The following is a 17,124-nucleotide window of genomic DNA, read 5'->3' as shown; positions in this document are numbered from 1 at the left end:
AAATATGTAAAAACAAAAACAAAAAATCTAACAACACAGCAACATATTGCTTCCATATGTAATTATACATTTCACATCTCTATACAGTCATTAGTCTACATTTAGTGACATTTTTAATCAGTTATTTTAAACCTTCCTTTCCCCTCCTTTGCCAAAAAAAGGGGGGGACGGGTATCAAGTACAACGCATCTTCATTACCAATGCAGGAACAGACAGCTTTATTTAGTCAGTCATTGTTAGAAAGCCTTCTTTAAACAAAATAAATATATTACAGATATAATACATAATTAAAGATTCCTTTCACTGTTAAGTAGGGTTATCCATGATCTTCCAAGTAGATAGCTGAAGATTTTGATATCACAGGTTCTTAATGAGTATTCACAATTCAATAGCAGGGAGGAAGTGGGGGAGGAGGGGCTGACTCCACAACTGTAATGAGTAATAGGAAATCCTTGGTTTTGGATGCGGGGGAACAGAAGGATGAGAGAAAAAAGTGCTACAAGGAGAAGGAGTCCATTCCGCATGAAGGTTTGTCCTTAATAAATAACTTCATAAACCGTGGCCTTCTTATCCCCAGAGCCAGTGACGATGTATTTGTCATCCACAGAAATGTCACAGCTGAGCACCGATGAGGATTCTTTGGACTGGGAAAGAGACACACAAACACGTTAAAGACTGAAAGAGAAACCCATGAATATTGAGAGGCAGGACTGGAGGGCTCAGAGCAAAAAGAAGCAGAGCATGTTCCCTTAACTAAAATAGAAGCCCCAGGAGGAACAGTCCCTTAGTCCCTTTAAGGTCTATTCTTAGAACGGCTGGGCCAGGTGCCTTCCCACTGACACTTCCCTCTGCCCGTCTGCAGGCTCCCGTACTGGGGCAGGGGCGGGCAAGACTGGGAGCTGAGCGCCAGGCAAGTCCAAGGCACAAGCCCCCCCGCTGACGACGGACGGCTTTGCTTCAGATCCTGGTCTCCAGCGAAGGGCAGTGTTCTCAGCGTGAGCACCCTTGGTCCACTCAGATGGCTTGGGTGTAGGTGGGGGCTGTAGAACACTAGCCACTCACTCAGCCTGTCTGGCCCTATCTTACCCATCTGCCACCTCAGGGGGTAGTCTCAGGTCTAGATGAGGTTAAATAAGGGGGGACTGCACTGAGAGACAAGGAATGCAAAAATACTTCTAATATAAATCCTAGTTGACCCTCATGTAAAAACAGAACGTAAACTTGCAAGTGGGAGTGAGTTCAATAGTTAGGAGGAAAAATGTACCCCTCACAGAATTCCAGTACCACACCCAACTACACCAATTGCAAAGCATTCACGGTTAACTTTTAACTGTGCTAAATAAACAAACAAATCCCACAAGATTTTACTGGGGCTTTGAATAGTTAAAAAAAATAAATAAATATTTGACATGTAGATGCTAACCTACTACCAGCATTTCTCAAACGTTCAGATCGCAACCTGAATTAAATACATTTTACTCCCCAAACCAGCAGATACAACACGCTTATGATAAAAAGATATACTCTTAAAATATTTTCATTTTTCAAAAAAGTGCTGGTTGGGGACTTCCCTGGTAGTCCAGTGGTTAAGAATCTGCGTGCTCATGTGGGGACATGAGTTCCATCTCTGGTCCAGGAAGATTCTACAGGCTTTGCGGCAGCAAAACCCGTGTACAGCAACTACTCAGCCCACACTCTAGGGCCCCAAAGTCGCAACTACCGAGCCCAGGAGCCTCGATCCCACACTCCGCAACAAAAGAGGCTACCACAATGAGAAGCCTGCACACTGCGACTAGAGAAAGTCCGCACACAGCAGCAGAGACCCAGCACAGCCAAAAATAAATACATCTTTTAAAAAAGTGCTGGCTGGGACTGTCCAAAAGCTATGATACAAAAACTCCTCGATTACATTATAAACTCCAAGACAGCATGAATATGCTATTTTTGTTTTATTACCTTGCACAATACTTGCACTCAATATATGCAGTTTTAGATTCAAATGAATTAATCTCCTCTATGATGACTTAATACCACGTGGTCAAGAAGGTTGCAAATCTATTATGCTATTCCTAAAACCACCTAGGAAATAGCATCCCAAATACATAAGGTTAAAAAGGAAATCTTTGACTTGCTTATGAAATTCTCACATACTAGCAAGAGAGATGAGACGTGTGTGTGTGTATCATGCCAACAATCCAGTTCTCCTACAAATAATTCCACAAACTACACAAAGTACCACTGAGTTAATAAAAGTTTATAAAATTAGTCCAAATTCCTTAGTTTCCTATAGCACTCTTTTTGGGGTAGTGGGGACAGAAATATTAATAAGATGCTAATTAGTATTAAAGCAAAATGCTCAAATTTTACACAAAATTTTTAAAAGCCACAGTGCAAAAAATGAAATTTCAGAGCAGACATGAAACTTGTAGCATGTAAACAGGAGAGAGAACCAGAGCACAGAGAACCATGCGGCGAGCATACTGGGAGTGAAGGCTACACACGCGAAGCGTTACCTGGAATATACTGGCCCCATAAGGTGTTCTCCAGGCATTCAGAAGGTTGTCCTTTCCCGTGCTTACAAACCATTTGCCTAAAGAAATAGGGTTTCAAAAAGGGCAGTGTTTATTACTCTTTGAGAATCCCAAGATTTGTGTTACAGAGCATCAATGATACACAGAAAACTTACCCAATCTGAAACAAGTAAGAGTTTCTCTTCACTGGAAAAATAAAGGCCACTCTCACACTGTGTACATGAGTTATTTATACTTAGGACAGGGATGAAGGAGATAGACACCAGAAAATGACACAGTATTAGGGAAGCAGGCGTGTGTGAGAAAGGAGGAGGATTCCGAGGAGGGACACACCCCTGACTGAAGCCCTGACTCAATGCAGCAGCAGGACGGCGCAAGGGCAGACGGCCGACACGGCGCGCTTACCGCAGTGGGCGAACTTGAGCGACAGCACGCAGCTCTCGTGCAGATGGAGCTGGTACTTGTCGGGCTTGGTGACGTGCAGCACCTCCACGTTGCTGTTCTCCATCCCCACGGCCAGCCACTCTCCAGTTGGGCAGTAGCCCAGAGAAAAGATCTAGAATGGAAACAGGTGACAATGACGGTGCTACAGAGGATGCACTTCCTTTAACAGGGAGGCGAGGCACTGCTTCCTCTGGGGCTACTACTTATATGATGAAGGACATCAAGACAATGGGAATTGTGCAGGAAGAAATCAAAGGCAAACGTGTAACCCCAAGTAATGAGTCAGATGTCCACAATCTAACTTACTAATCAATTGTGAGAAATGCAAAGGTCTACAGAGTAATGGTCATAGAAATAAAAATTTGCAAAAAGCTTGTAATAAACAAGATAAAAAAAAAACCTGTCAATAAAATATACACCATTGTATTTTGGCAATAAATAATAAAATTTCCCTTATCTAATTCAGCGTCAAAAGTGAATGTCACACGGTAAAGGCACTGCTGTTGAAATCTCTCATGTATCTCACAAAGTCATGTGCGTGCTAAGTCACTTCAGTCGTGTCCGATCCTCTGCAACCCTATGGACTGCAGCCCACCAGGCTCCTCTGTCTATTGGATGTTCCAGCAAGAATACTGGAATGGGTTGCCATGTCCTCCCCCTCCAGGGGATCTTCCCAACCAGGGATCGAACCCGCATCTCTTATGTCTCTTGCATCAGCAGGCGGGTTCTTTACCACCCGTGCCACCTGGTCACGTGGTGAACGAGCTGCTGCTCAAGTCTCTCCCATATCCCACACAACCCAGTCTCTAAGACGGCACGTGCTGGGGCCACACCTGGGAGGTGAAGTCGTGCTGCTGCAGCTGCCGCCCCTCGCGCAGGTCCCACGACCGGACCGTGTTGTCCAAGCCGCCTGTCCACAGCTTGGTGCCATCGTTGGAGATGTCGATACAGCTGGCCCCGTCCGTGTGGCCCTGGAACTGCCTAAGGATGCCAACACGGAGAAAAGTCCTTGAACTTTGTAAGTTTTTAGGTGAACTTAGTTTAGAATTCCTCAGTCATCAGTTTCACTGCAGGCCTGATTGGTAGATGTCCTTTTGGTTTATTAGGTTTTCTATTATTCAAAATAATAACAGAGCATATATGTAGAGAGATTAAAGTTTAATTGAGATGCTGAATCTCCTGCACTTTTTATTTATGAAAACTTAGGAAGTACTCTTCAAATTACTCATATGCTAAAACATGACTGAAATAACTGATAGGAAAAAGATGTCCATCTGAAACAAGAGAACACAGCTACATGAATATGAATTAATCAAATATACCATCTGAGACCTACTCTATCCTTGGGATATGAAAGAAGGAGAGAAGGTAGGAGGGTGCAGCAGATCTTTCCCTTCGGAAAGCTCTGGGGGTGGGGGGAGGGGGGGCATAGGAAAGGGCAGGACAAATTCTGCCATTGAGCAACAATACAACCATATGAGGCTGCCCAAGGAGCACATAAAATGTGTAAGAAACGGGTGCTGGGGATGGGGATTAGAAGCAGTTCCTCATAAGAACCTTACCCTAAAGGAAAAAAAGTCATGACTACTTTGTTTTTGGAATCACTCATAGAGTTGCATCCTGCAAAATAAGTTACAGATGGACGGCAGGGGTGTCTTCTCCTTCACCCTGTCGCTGGGCTCCATCACAATCTCCGCAGACCCTTCAGCGGTTCACACCTCTTGTTTCCTGCTCTCCCAAGTGTTGACGCCTGAGGATCACATGTGCTTCAGGGTTTTTCCTATCAGTGCCAATCCTGTATCACCTCATTTCTACACAAATACCATTACTTCTATTCGTTCTGAAAGGTGGGACTAGATCATCTACACCATTTCAGGGTGAGGTACACCAGACGCAACACCTGGGTCCAGTGTAGAAGCTCGACAATTATTTGTCAAAAGGAAAGAATGTGTCAGCTACACATGGCACCAAGGAGAGAGCCACACATGGTGAACCTTCTCAACAAGTGTCTATCAACAAGGATGGTTTGTTAGCACAGATGGCAAATTATAGGTGTCTAATGAGCTCATGGACACCTTACATGTATTAATTATGCAAAATCGACCTCATATTTTAAAATATGAATTGGATGTGCTTAGTATAATTCAAAAAAAAAAAGAACAAAGAAATCCTTATCCAATAAAGTTCAAATGGTGCAGAAAACAAGATTTTACGGCATCTTAAAATGGCTCTCTCCTCTTAACAATTTGAGTAAGACAGTTGTATTTCATCTTTTTGAAAATACACACACACAGCTCCCTGGCACAGCACAGTTAAGTCCTCGGCCCTGGCGCGGGGTCCTGCTGACTCACCTCACCAGCGTCTGGTTGTGCAGGTCCCACACGGCGATGTTGCCGTCGCTGCAGCAGGAGAAGCAGACCTTGGAGTCGGGGCTGATGGCCAGGGCGTAGCAGGCGGGGGCCGAGGACGTCAGTTCTGCCTTGATGCGCGGGGTGGGAGCCGCCAGGTCCCAGATGGACAGGGTACTGGCTTCCCCTCCCACAATTAGGGTACGACCATCAGGGAGCAATCGGCAGGAACGGATGTAGTTATCCCTGTTCTGTAGAGACAAAACCCATCAAGAGGTTACTCATGAGGAAAGGAAAACAGCATTAACATGAGAGCAGAAATCCATAAAAGTATTGTGTTCCCTCCTGGCTTTAATGAGCCATTTTCACTTATGACAATGATAAAGTGGATTAATGCTAGCAAATTACATGAAATTAAGGAAGTACTTAAACTTGATCTACAAAATTTAGTACTGAGATATTTAATCTTAATTAGCATGAAAATACAAAGATCTAGACCCACTCCCACCACCAGCAAGTCAACCAGCCGCCAGAGTCATTTGCACCTACAGACTCAGCAGCCCTCATCACCCTGGAGCAGCCAGGCCTGGGAACTGGGTACAGAGATCTGGCTGCTGCAAGGCCCTGCTTCTCTGCCGCCAAGAAAGTGCCAAGGACTCAGACACCTTGCAGTCCCTTCCAGTCGCCAGGCCCGGCATTACCTGGCCGAGGGACACTGTGGGCTTCATTAAGCAGGCCCAACCGGAGGCAAGGCTTGGCCAAGGTGTGCTAAGTGGCAGGAAAAAAGACAAGTCCTCAGCTCATGAGGCTAGGGGAGTCTTGTGTAACTACGGTGAACTGATCTAGCTCTGTGCTGCTGCAAAAATTCTCCTGTTTACCCAAGGAAGAAAATCAAACTGAAATTTCTTAAGTAACTGAAAGACGAATACCCATGAGACAGATAAGGGGGTAGCTAGCGTTTATCACCGGAGAAGGCGATGGCACCCCACTCCAGTGCTCTTGTCTGGAAAATCCCATGGATGGAGGAGCCTGGTGGGCTGCAGTCCATGGGGTCGCCAAGAGTCGGACACGACTGAGCGACTTCACTTTCACTTTTCACTTTTATGCATTGGAGAAGGAAATGGCAACCCACTTCAGTGTTCTTGCCAGGAGAATCCCAGGGATGGGGTCGCACAGAGTTGGACATGACTGAAGTAACTTAGCAGTAGTAACAGCAGCGTTTATCACATGAAGTATTAAGTTGCTTGTCTTCAAAAGTGATGGATTTTGATACTTGGGAGCACTCTCACAGAAACCACCATGGGCTCTTAGTCTTTATTTTGGGCTACCGCCAAGTGGCATATGGAATTTTAGTTCTCCAACCACAGACTAAACCCATCCCTCTAGTGCAGAGTCTAGTGCAGACTTCAAAGGAAGTCCTGTCTTAGTTTTCTTAAACTTTTTTAATCGGACAGGAAAACAAGTAAAGTGCCTGCTCCCAGAAACTGGGGAGGGTGAAAGAAAACTACTGGAGTACATGCCACATGTGACAAACCAGATGAATCTACCTGGAGTCACTCAAAGAAGACAAGAGGCGAGTTAAAAACCACGAACCACTGAAGACAGCCACCCACTTGGGATCAATCTGCGTGCTGTTGGTACATCCAGCCTATTTTGTGAATGAAGGCTTAAAACATGTTCACTCACCAGACAGTCGAGCTGAGAGACGGGGCTCTTGTTGCCAGGGTGGCTGATGTCCCAGACCTTGACGCAGCCCTTCCCGCCCGTGTACACGTGTCGCGTGGGGTTGCTGATGGTCACCGCGCACACCACCTCCCCATGGCTCAGGGTGTTGATCTGGCGAGCGTGTCGGGGGATGCCGGGGCCGATCAGGGCGTCTGGGGGGAAGGGGACGGGCTGCATCTGACCGTCTGCGGTAACGTGGAAGGAGTATGCCCTAAGACAGTGGGGAGGAGACAAGACAGGAAAAAGGAGAATGTGAAAACTGTTACTTAACTGATCACTGCAATGAGATGAGAAATAAAACATTTTCAGAGCTACTCATGATTTGCAAACCGGTCAAATTTAATGAATATGGTGGAAAGAACTTAACTTTCAGAGCTATAGAGCCAAGTCTCTGACCAAGTGTCAGGTCAGCTCTTCGCTACCTGCTGTATGACACCAGTGATGACGCAGTCTCTACCTTTACAATGGAGTGAATGCTACCTATACTTCTCAGAGAACTAAATAAGATTACCAACGCCCAGTATACTATCTACACTTCCAGTCGCTTTGCAAATGCATTGCCTCATAATTCAGGTGATTCAGAAGCCTGTGATAAAATTTTAACCTATAGATCACCTCACTCCAATCAAGTGACTTACTAATGAAAATCAATAAGCTCAAATTATGAACTTTTAACGCATTACAATGCTTTAAGCCTACATGGTGAAACAGCATATGAGCCACCAAAAAGAATAAAAACGCTTTTTTTTTTGGATAAAGTTCCATCAGACTTGACAATAACAAATCCCAGTAATTCCCAAAGGAATCAGAACCTAAAAAGGCCTCCTGTGTGACTGCCCCAGATGCCCACCTGTTAGTGCATATCATCAGCTCCATTTCCAAATCATTTCCAAGGAAAACCCTCTAGTTGTAAAAGCATTTAGTTCACTTAAGTTCAAGCACCTCCCTCAGTAGACACCTCTATTCTTAAGGCACTGAATTCAGGGAACAGATGACAAGTGAGCCTGTTATGATGCAAGTTGGGTTCCAGGAGGTGGGAGATGTTGGCAGTGAGCAGGAGGGAGCAGGGCCTGTCTCGGGGAACGTCATGGGCAGCAGTCCACTTTGGAAATGATGTCATGTTCCTTGGCATGGAGCTTTAGAATGTGCTCTGTTTACGGAAAGGAGTTTATGAAAGACATACCAAGGAAAAGCATTTATGGATAGACAAAGGACAGGAGCCTGGATTTATCAGGAAGTTTTAGAATCAAAACAGTTTCTAGTTCCTTAGTGCAAAAGTCTACAAAATAGCCACACGCATCCAAATCTGACCCATTACTGAGAGAATATCATCAACAACGTCTTGATAGTCCCCAGAAAGGATAAAGCTGTGAAAGATTTAGGGACCAGAGGGCAGAGGGCTTTCTCTTGCTCTGTAGACTACACTGAGAACTGGGATATGGAAGAGAAGCAATATGTCAGATTGCTGAGGGGGGAAGTGGTGGGAAGCTGGGAAACCAAGAAATAGATTTCTTTGGTCAAAGCAGCAGGACTTGGAGATGTGTTGGATGTGTGGCCTGGGAGAGACAGATGCTGAGAAGGGTGCTCAGGCTTGGAACCAACTGACTAGCAAGGCTGCAACATGCATCAGTGAGGGTGACAGGGAGGCATAACCAAAGGGGAGACATGTGGGGAGGTAAACAGTATGGTTTTCTTCAACTTGAGGGCAGGTGAGGAATCAAACATCTTAACCGGAAGTTGAGTACTGTGATTCAGAAGAGAGGTTATGTCAGAAAGATCACTGTATGCTCATTCACAAAGTGGGGAGAGCTGAAGCTAAAGGAGCAGAAAAGGGTAAACCTGAGGCAGATTATGCAATGAGCAGACTAGACACAGAACTTAAGAAAATGCTTACAACATTTAGGGGACCCCAGCAAGAGCAGTCAGAGAAAAAGAAAATCAGGAGACATGATAACATGCAAAGGTGGCATAGATGGTCAATAACTTATTTCTCGGGTATCCCAGTACATGATGCACTTGATGCAACGAAGAGAAAAAAACCCCACATGTCCCCTGTTCTCCTAAAGTTACATTCTGGGCGCTGGGGTAGTTGGCAGATGGACTGAGGGGCTGATACACTGGTGCATCAGTGAGATACTCACATAAATAAAGCTGTCATATGGTCAGTGCTATGAACAATGGAGAATTTGACAAAGTGAGAAGAACAGGGAAAATTGCCCCATTTGGGCCAATTGGGCTGCGATATAAAGAACAGGTGTTAAATTACCTTGGCCAAGAAAGGAAGATGATCTGAGGAGGAAGAGGATGGTCAACTGAAGGCCAGAGGGAGGCAGAATGTCTACACTACTCAGTCAGAAAATAGTTACTAAATAAATACCCAGTATGTGCCAAGTACCATCAGATGGTGGGGAATCAGAGGTGAACAACATAGATAAAGTCCCTATCTCCAGAGCCTACATCCTAGAAGGAAAGAGAGAGAATATATAAGCAAATAAATAAATAACCTCAGAAAGCAGCTCTCTCTCTCTCTCTCTCTCTCTCTCTCTCACACACACACACACATAGAGTTTCAGATAAGAGAGACGAAAGGTGCACAGTGAGGTCTGAGGCAGTGTACAAGCTGAGGCCTGAAGGCAGGACGCAGTCTCACATATAGAGAGGAGGGTATGCCAGGATGGGAACAGCAAATCTGAAGCTCTAGAAGAAGAGCCATGTGAGGAGGAGGCCAGCAAGCACTCCCTGGAGAGTGAGAGGCTGGAGGAAGAGGCAGGACCCATGCTAAAAAGGCCTCAGAGGCTGTGCTGTGGACTGTGGGCCGTTACTCCGAGCAGACGGAAGTCACTGGAGACTTCTGGGTAGGGCAGGGAGTGATGCAACTCACTTCATGCTTTCAAAGGGTCGTTCTAGCTGGTGGGTGAGAATGGACTGCAGAAGGAGGAAAACCAGTCAGGGGACTAACGTGGCAATCTAGGGGAGAAGCTGGTATCCTACGCTTGAGAGACAGTAAGAAAGCTGGGAAGAGATTTGCAATTCCAAAGATTTCTGTGGCTGCACAGAGGCAGAGAACGCTATTCTCGATGGCATGTGGGGCTCATGGAGGTGACACAGTGGAAAGTGATGACAAGGTCTTCCCTGGGCTCTATTAAGTAGATAAATGATGTCAAAGAGGACAGAAGTTCATTAGAGACGATGTGGTCCAAGGCCTGAGATAAGGTTACGGAAGGGCTGATCTTGCGTACCACTGACACCCAGGATGACGGTAGCCTCTGAGTGGAGGAAGACCCCAAGCCAAGTGTAAAGTCTTAATAACGGAGATATCTCCCAACAAGGCAGAAGCGGGGGTGGAGACTCAGGCACACATCTGAGATGGGTTGGGTTTTCACGTGAAGGCAGAGTGAGTTCAGTTCTGGAAGACACCAGAATGGAACGGGAGGTGGGGAGGGCGGCACAGCCTTTGTAAGCCTGCCACTGGCTCCGAGGAAGGCTGACGGGAAGTAAATCACAGGGCGGCCCGTGGAGCGCTGCAGGTGGAGAGTCTCCTCAGCAGAGAAATTCTGAGGGGAGACAAAGGCTAATGGATTTAGCAATTAAGAGGCCATGAAGTAAATCTTAAAGAAAGCAGGAAGATTATTCCAAGTTTAGAGATGGTGTTATACATTCTTAATGATAATCTCCTTGAAAAGATATCCCTTCACTCCGCTCCAGAATAACTAGTGATTTTTAAAGAGCCTTGAGAATTTAGTTAAGAAACCACATAATTTTTTCGAGGTTTTCACAGGACGCCCTTCACCTCAACCCCAACGTCTCTGGCACCTACTATGTTCCTGGAACTCCCTGAATTAAGAATTTCAAGAGTCTACTTGCATTAAGGGTATAATGCAGCCCTCTGTTTACTATTAAAAAAAAAAATATATATATATATATAAATGATACTTAAGACTGGAAAAAAGAAAGCTATAGTACATACTTATTATCAAATTTCAACAAACTCTAATGTGTAGCTAGCAACAAGTACTGGAACGTGTAATGAAAGCCAACCTTTCTAGAAATGAGAGAGGTGCAGGCTTAAAAATCCACTTTTTTCTCTATCTAATTAAATGCATCAATACTCCTTATTCACATATATTCTGATACGGATGTCATGCCGAGATACAAAATCAGGTAAGATGTTGGCCTTGCCCGTAAGTGACTTATAATCTAGGAAGTATGATGAGAAAAGTATAAAAGTGGTTACAATACCAGGTGCAAGATGGAAGAATGAAGTTCTGTCATGGTTCAAAAAGCAAAAATAAACTTTATGTTTCATGAGACATGGTACTGGAGATGGATTTTAGAGAATGGAAGGATTTCACTAAAGAGGGAGGAAGATGGGAAAACCCTTCCAGGTGGAGGGAAACAGCTCTGAAAGGATGAGGTGAAATGATTTTGGGAAGTCCTGGATTGGTTTTAATTCAGGAATTCAGCAATGACACAAAACAGCGAAGTGGTGAAGGAGCCAGCTTGATAAAATCTCTCTCTCTCACACACACACAATGTACGGAAGGTCAGCCTGAGAATTTCACAGATAGATTTTACTGAAGAATGCTTGTAGGAGGAGGAGCAGAGTCACTCAGAATAAATTTGGTGGCTAGGAGTACAACAGATAGGAGGAATAGGAGACAATTATTCCAATAATCTAGGTGAGAGGCAATGGGGCACCTGAACCAGGTAAGGAGAAGCATGGCACAAGAGAAGTAACAGCGGATATAAAATCCTATAGGACCTAAGTGGAGAGAAGTGAGGAAGAAGCCAATAATGACAGCGTCTGAGCACAGGGGAACAAGGAACAGAGTACGCTGAAAACTGGGTAAATCTGGAGAAGCACTCTGTGAATATAATGAATTTGCACTGCAAGTAATACACACTCAAGATGCCCAGCTGAGATGTCCAACAAATCACGAAAATACAGGGCTGGAAGTAACAGGTGCAGGAAGCCAGAGAAATACATACACTCAGCTCTCTCTCTCTCTCTGCCCCCCACCCTCTCTACCCCATCTGTCTCTCTTTCTCCCTCTTGGCAGATGAAGCTACAAAGAGCTACTACAAGTGATCTCCAAAGGAGGTGGTCAAGAGAAAGGAAGTTTGGACTTCCTGACGGAACTATATTTCAAACAATTCAGACATCTGCAAATCGACCTGTTTAAAACATGTGTGTTGAGGACGCTATTTTACTTGGATCATCAGATTTGGATGAAAACCCAGCACAGCTCAGAAGGCTCTGGGCGTCCCCACCTGTACCTCCTCCTCCTCCCTCTGAGAGGGGCCTGGTTCCGTAACATCATACTCATCACTTTCAAGCTTCATGACACCTTCTCCAAGTATCTGATGTCTCACAAGACTGAACTAGACCCTAAATTCACAAAGAAAGGTCTGGCTGTTGCACTCCATGTAGCATTCAGTAGGACAGAAGATTGGGTTCTGCGAGCACATGAACCCACCGGTAGTAGGTTAACCAGCCAACAAATAAAACTTGAGAGATTACTATGTGCCAGGAACTTTTCCTATTTTGAAAAATCTTGCTTTATAAAAGCAAATAAAAACAACAGCAGAGAAGAATTTCTGAATTGTGAGCAGCTTAAAACCCATAAACCTGAGACCTTTTGTTATGGCTGAAGTCACATGCCATTTCCCACAATATAATTAGCGCAATGGTTTTAATTGAATACTTTTATATTATTTATAAAAGCCTCATATAAGTAGCATGTGAGGAAAAAAGTCCACTTTTGGCTGATGTTAAAATTAAACTCTGTTGTCATTTCAGTTACTTATTGAGAGGAACTTCTGTTAATTCACCAGAATAAACAAGAGGACCCAATGTGAATTAGCAAGTAAATGCTATTTTATTCATTAGTTTGGAACACACATTTAATTATAATTTGTGATAATATCTAGCATTTTTTCTGTAAAAAACAAAACAAAACAAGGAGAGAGAGGCACAAATGTTTCAAGTCCTTCTAAAGAAAAGCAGTGCCTTTGTGTATGTGATTAAGAAGGCCGTTAGGTGCTCTGTTATGTTTTATATTTTAGCACAGAAGATAGTTTTCCTGTTGAAAAACATGCACAAGTGTCGCAACTCTCTATCCTGTGATCTAGAAGCCATGTTACATCATCTCTTCTGTAAAAATCTACAATAAAAGTATTTCTCTCTATATGCATACTGAGTGCTAATTTGTATGTCTTGGTGCCTTGTTAAAGACACACAAAGATAGGAAGAGGGAATCTAATATACTCAGTCTAATCTTCTTGTAGTATCTCTGCCTCCCACTATGTTCTATTGCATAAGCAATTGAAAAACTGATAATAACCTGGGCAAAGCTCAAGGGGAAATGATGCAGCAGGTGACTGAATAGTCACTGCAAACCAAACACTGTACTAAGCCTCTATCATATCATCTCATCCTCATGCCCTTCTTATCAGGGAGGTGCCAGCCCCGTTTTTAAGATGAGCCAACTGAGGCTCACAAAGTTGAGAAACTCTGAATAAAGTCAGCTCCTTCCTAGTGTCAAGCGGTAGAGTCAGAATCCAACCTTGGCTCTATCACACTCCAGAACCCAACCCCTGGTTGAACACACCATGCTCTCTTTGGGGTTTCCTGATGTCACTTGCCAACTGCATTAGGTGTGACCTGGTAATTCCAGGAACAAAAATTCTTAGCCATCCTGTTACCCACCAGCCCTACCGAAAGGGTGATGCACCACCTCACCTGGAAGTGGTTACACTAGGTACCCCTGCCTGGTGACTGGGTACCCCTGGGTACCCCTGCCTGGTGACTAGGCGGTAACTCCACACAGTACCTGGAAACAGACCACACTGCTCCCCTCAAGAAACCTCTCCATTTCCACAGGTTTATATGAAACTTGGAGGCATTCAGTTTATTTGATTAATCATTGACCTTGTTGTTTAGTCACTGCTTGAAAAAGACCAAACTTTCACCTTCAATTACACCAGGGTTCTTGGTCAACAAGACTTGTCAGTCAATCAACAACTATTTACTGAACACACACAAATACACAGAGTTTTATGGTAATTGATATTTATACCTTCAACTCTCAAGGAACTCAAAGTCTAGTTTGCCTTGACTCACTTATTAATCAGTCAAATATTTACTGAGCAATCTGGCTATGGAACCAATACTGTGCATGACGCAACAGGGAAGTTTAGGGTAGAGTCTGCAGAGAAGTTGCAGAGGAAGAGCCAAGAACATGAGACATGAGGTGGAGAGTGAAGGAGGGGTCAAGGTCAGGCATGTTTAATGCTGCGGGGCCAGCAACACAGGGAAAAAAAGAAGATAGGAGGGAAACAACAGGGTGACAATGAAATCCTAAGAGTGCAGCAGTGAATAAACAAGCAAGAGGGGGTCAGTGAAAGGGGAGGCTGGCACACATCTTCAATCACTTCTTGAACAAGCATAAACTGTGAGCCCCCAAGAGCAGAGAAGTGTGCATAGGCAGTAATAAAAATCAGGTGCAGTGGGTTAAAATGAAGGATAAGGAATGACACACGAGAGATCAGCACGTACAAGAAGAGGAACAACCGCTGCGTGTGTTTCACCTTCATGGCTGGAGGGGGCCATGACTGCAGAGGCTCCAAATTCCCGGTTCACAGGACAGGAAGCCAACTCAGCAAGCCACCTTTTCCAGAAACACAAATGAGCTTCTTTCTTTTCAGCCTTTGAAGTTTGGCATGTCTTTCCCTAACATGCTCTAATTTTAAGCATCAAGGTTTGCACATAAGATGACTTTTCCCCCCAAGACAATGAAAGAATTGCCTTGAAATCAGTAACAGGTGTAGAGAAGATCTGACTACTAGAGATGCCCCAGCAATTTGCATTTCCACATCAGAAGCTTGAGATTTTAAATTGAAAATCTAAAACCCCACCTCATTACCTCTTGCCTTGTGCTAAAAAAAAAAAAAAAAGAAAAAAGAAAAAAATTCTGAAAAGAAAAACCAAAACCCCACAACAAAAAACCCCTGCAAGCTGAAAGAACTTTCCAACACTGCCCAGTAGCTCTCAGAGTCTAAAGGGCCAGTGAGGGCCCAGACACACAGTGAACACGAGACACAGGGCTTGGTACTCACGGCTTTCCTCCTGGAATGCCTGTCAGGTTTGGAGGTATCGCTGGCACACGCATGTGATGGTGTGGATCAAATCCAACCTAAAATTGTTCCCAAGCAAGGCAGCAGAAATAAACATAGTTACATTAACTCATTTCATCCTACTCAGTACCTTTCCAAATCCTAGGAGAATAGATGCTTTTAAATAGGATTTTAGAGATAAATATACAAGTATTCACTGATGAGATGACAGGAGGATGTACACGATTTCATGGTCACATACTTGGGGGTGGAACAAACATTAAAAAAACAGTATTATTATTGAAGCTCATGATGCAAATAAAGGGGACCTATATTTATTATATTATTTGCTCTATTTCTGTAGGTTTGAATATTTTTTTAAAGGAATATAACACACAAAAACTGCTCCTATCTTATGAAAGAAAATGAATCGTACAATATAATGACATGCAGTTTAATTTATAAGTAAGCACAGGTTGCTCCATAGATACCTCAAGCTATAAAAACTACCCTAGGTAAAAATACGCATGGCCATTTTCTGAGCTCTGAAATATTTCTATTCTGTAAAAGTTCACAACATACCACTGGTGATCTCCCGTAGGCGGCGGCCGCCGCAGCAGCAGCAGCAGCCGCGCTCATCTGCGGGGAGATGTTATGTAGTCCCGCATAGGCAGCTCCGGGGCTGGTCAGCTCCCCATTCATCCCCGCGTGTGGCACGATCCCAAACGGGGTTGGGTATGGACAAGGTACTGCCATGGGGGTTCGTAGGCTTGAAGCTGCAGACCCAAACAGAAGGGAGGAGAAAAGCCAAGGATACACACAGGAAATAATAATGAGGGCTAATGAATACAAGGAGTAACATGCTCTTACATATGTTAAGAAATAGGATCTGTAATTCAAATAAGCTTATTTTAATGTTCACAAAAGTCATTCAAGCTTTCGTCAAGGTTCAAACATTCGCCTTAATTTATTGAACACCTACTATGTGTCAGACAGGGTAAGTGCCAGGTGCTTGATTCGGACTAAAAAAACTCACAGCCAGTCCATGCTGACCACTGTACTCTTAATGTATTACACTCTTTAAATTGCTATAGTTTCTTTAAAAACAGGAAGCATAAATATGTACACAGAAACTTTTTTCTGACTAACCCAAGGGGTCGACTCCTGGTGGTTTTCCGGGAACCGGCCTCAATCCGGGAGTGGAATTACTGCCTGGGGTGGGTGCATCGGTTCGTGGAGTAGGGGTATTGGACTTCGACACAGGAGTAGTAGATTTTTCATTCTAACAAGAGACATAATGGAATACACTGGTAATTCGAACACAATTTTAACAATTATGTTAAACATTTGAAAAGGCAGAGAAGAAGGAGAGGAAAAAGAAATGGAAGATTCTTCAGCATGGGCCTCTCTTTTTATTAGTAAAGAAGAGCTAACAAAGAAACAAAAAGTGTTCCCTGAGATCACAAAACCAATGTTTGGGAGGACATAAATCAGAGCTGAATTTGGGGCAGAGGAGGCCATTTCCAGGAAACTGGTCTGAGTCAGACAAAGGCTGACAGTTCACGATGTCCTGATGTGACAGGCCACTTGCGGGTTGCTTTAAGACTGAGTAGTTTCGTTGGGTTCCTGATGGATTGTTCATGCCACAAGAGGTGTTCCTGGTTAACAGGTCCCCTTAAAAAAGAACCAAGTCTGAATCATCACAGAGATCAGCACAGATGAGCTGTCATTAACAGGCTGGAAGGCCAACAGAAAACAACAGAAATAAACTAAATCCAGCCCTGTACCAGACACAGCCTCCAAATTTGCAGAGAAACTGAGGAATTTTCTTTCTTTCAACTGTGAATTCAAAAGGCTATTTGAAAACTGATTTTTTTTTTAAACACTATGTTATAAGGAAACAACTGGTGAGGAAAAAGGAAGACACATCACATAAAAATGCAATTAACTACACAGCCACA

General features: G+C 44.0%; 1 protein-coding gene across 7 annotated transcripts in view; it reads right to left on the bottom strand.

Moving 5' to 3' along the window:
- Positions 1–201: 201 nt before the first annotated feature.
- Positions 202–17,124, bottom strand: part of LOC136148383 (transducin-like enhancer protein 4) — a 150,025-nt gene continuing 133,102 nt past the window's right edge. For all 7 annotated transcript variants that reach the window (XM_065907889.1, XM_065907890.1, XM_065907893.1 and 4 more), the window contains 9 exons: positions 16,313–16,445; positions 15,746–15,939; positions 15,167–15,243; positions 7,010–7,259; positions 5,327–5,574; positions 3,809–3,956; positions 2,937–3,087; positions 2,514–2,590; positions 202–644 (listed from right to left, as the gene is read on the bottom strand). In XM_065907889.1, coding sequence (XP_065763961.1) covers positions 537–644; positions 2,514–2,590; positions 2,937–3,087; positions 3,809–3,956; positions 5,327–5,574; positions 7,010–7,259; positions 15,167–15,243; positions 15,746–15,939; positions 16,313–16,445 — 1,386 coding nt within the window. In that variant the 3' untranslated portion in view covers positions 202–536. The remainder of the gene's footprint in view (positions 645–2,513; positions 2,591–2,936; positions 3,088–3,808; positions 3,957–5,326; positions 5,575–7,009; positions 7,260–15,166; positions 15,244–15,745; positions 15,940–16,312; positions 16,446–17,124) is intronic.

The sequence above is a fragment of the Muntiacus reevesi genome, chromosome 17, assembly GCF_963930625.1.
Source record: "Muntiacus reevesi chromosome 17, mMunRee1.1, whole genome shotgun sequence".
Lineage (NCBI taxonomy): Eukaryota > Metazoa > Chordata > Mammalia > Artiodactyla > Cervidae > Muntiacus > Muntiacus reevesi.
This window is presented reverse-complemented; position numbering and strand designations above follow the sequence as displayed.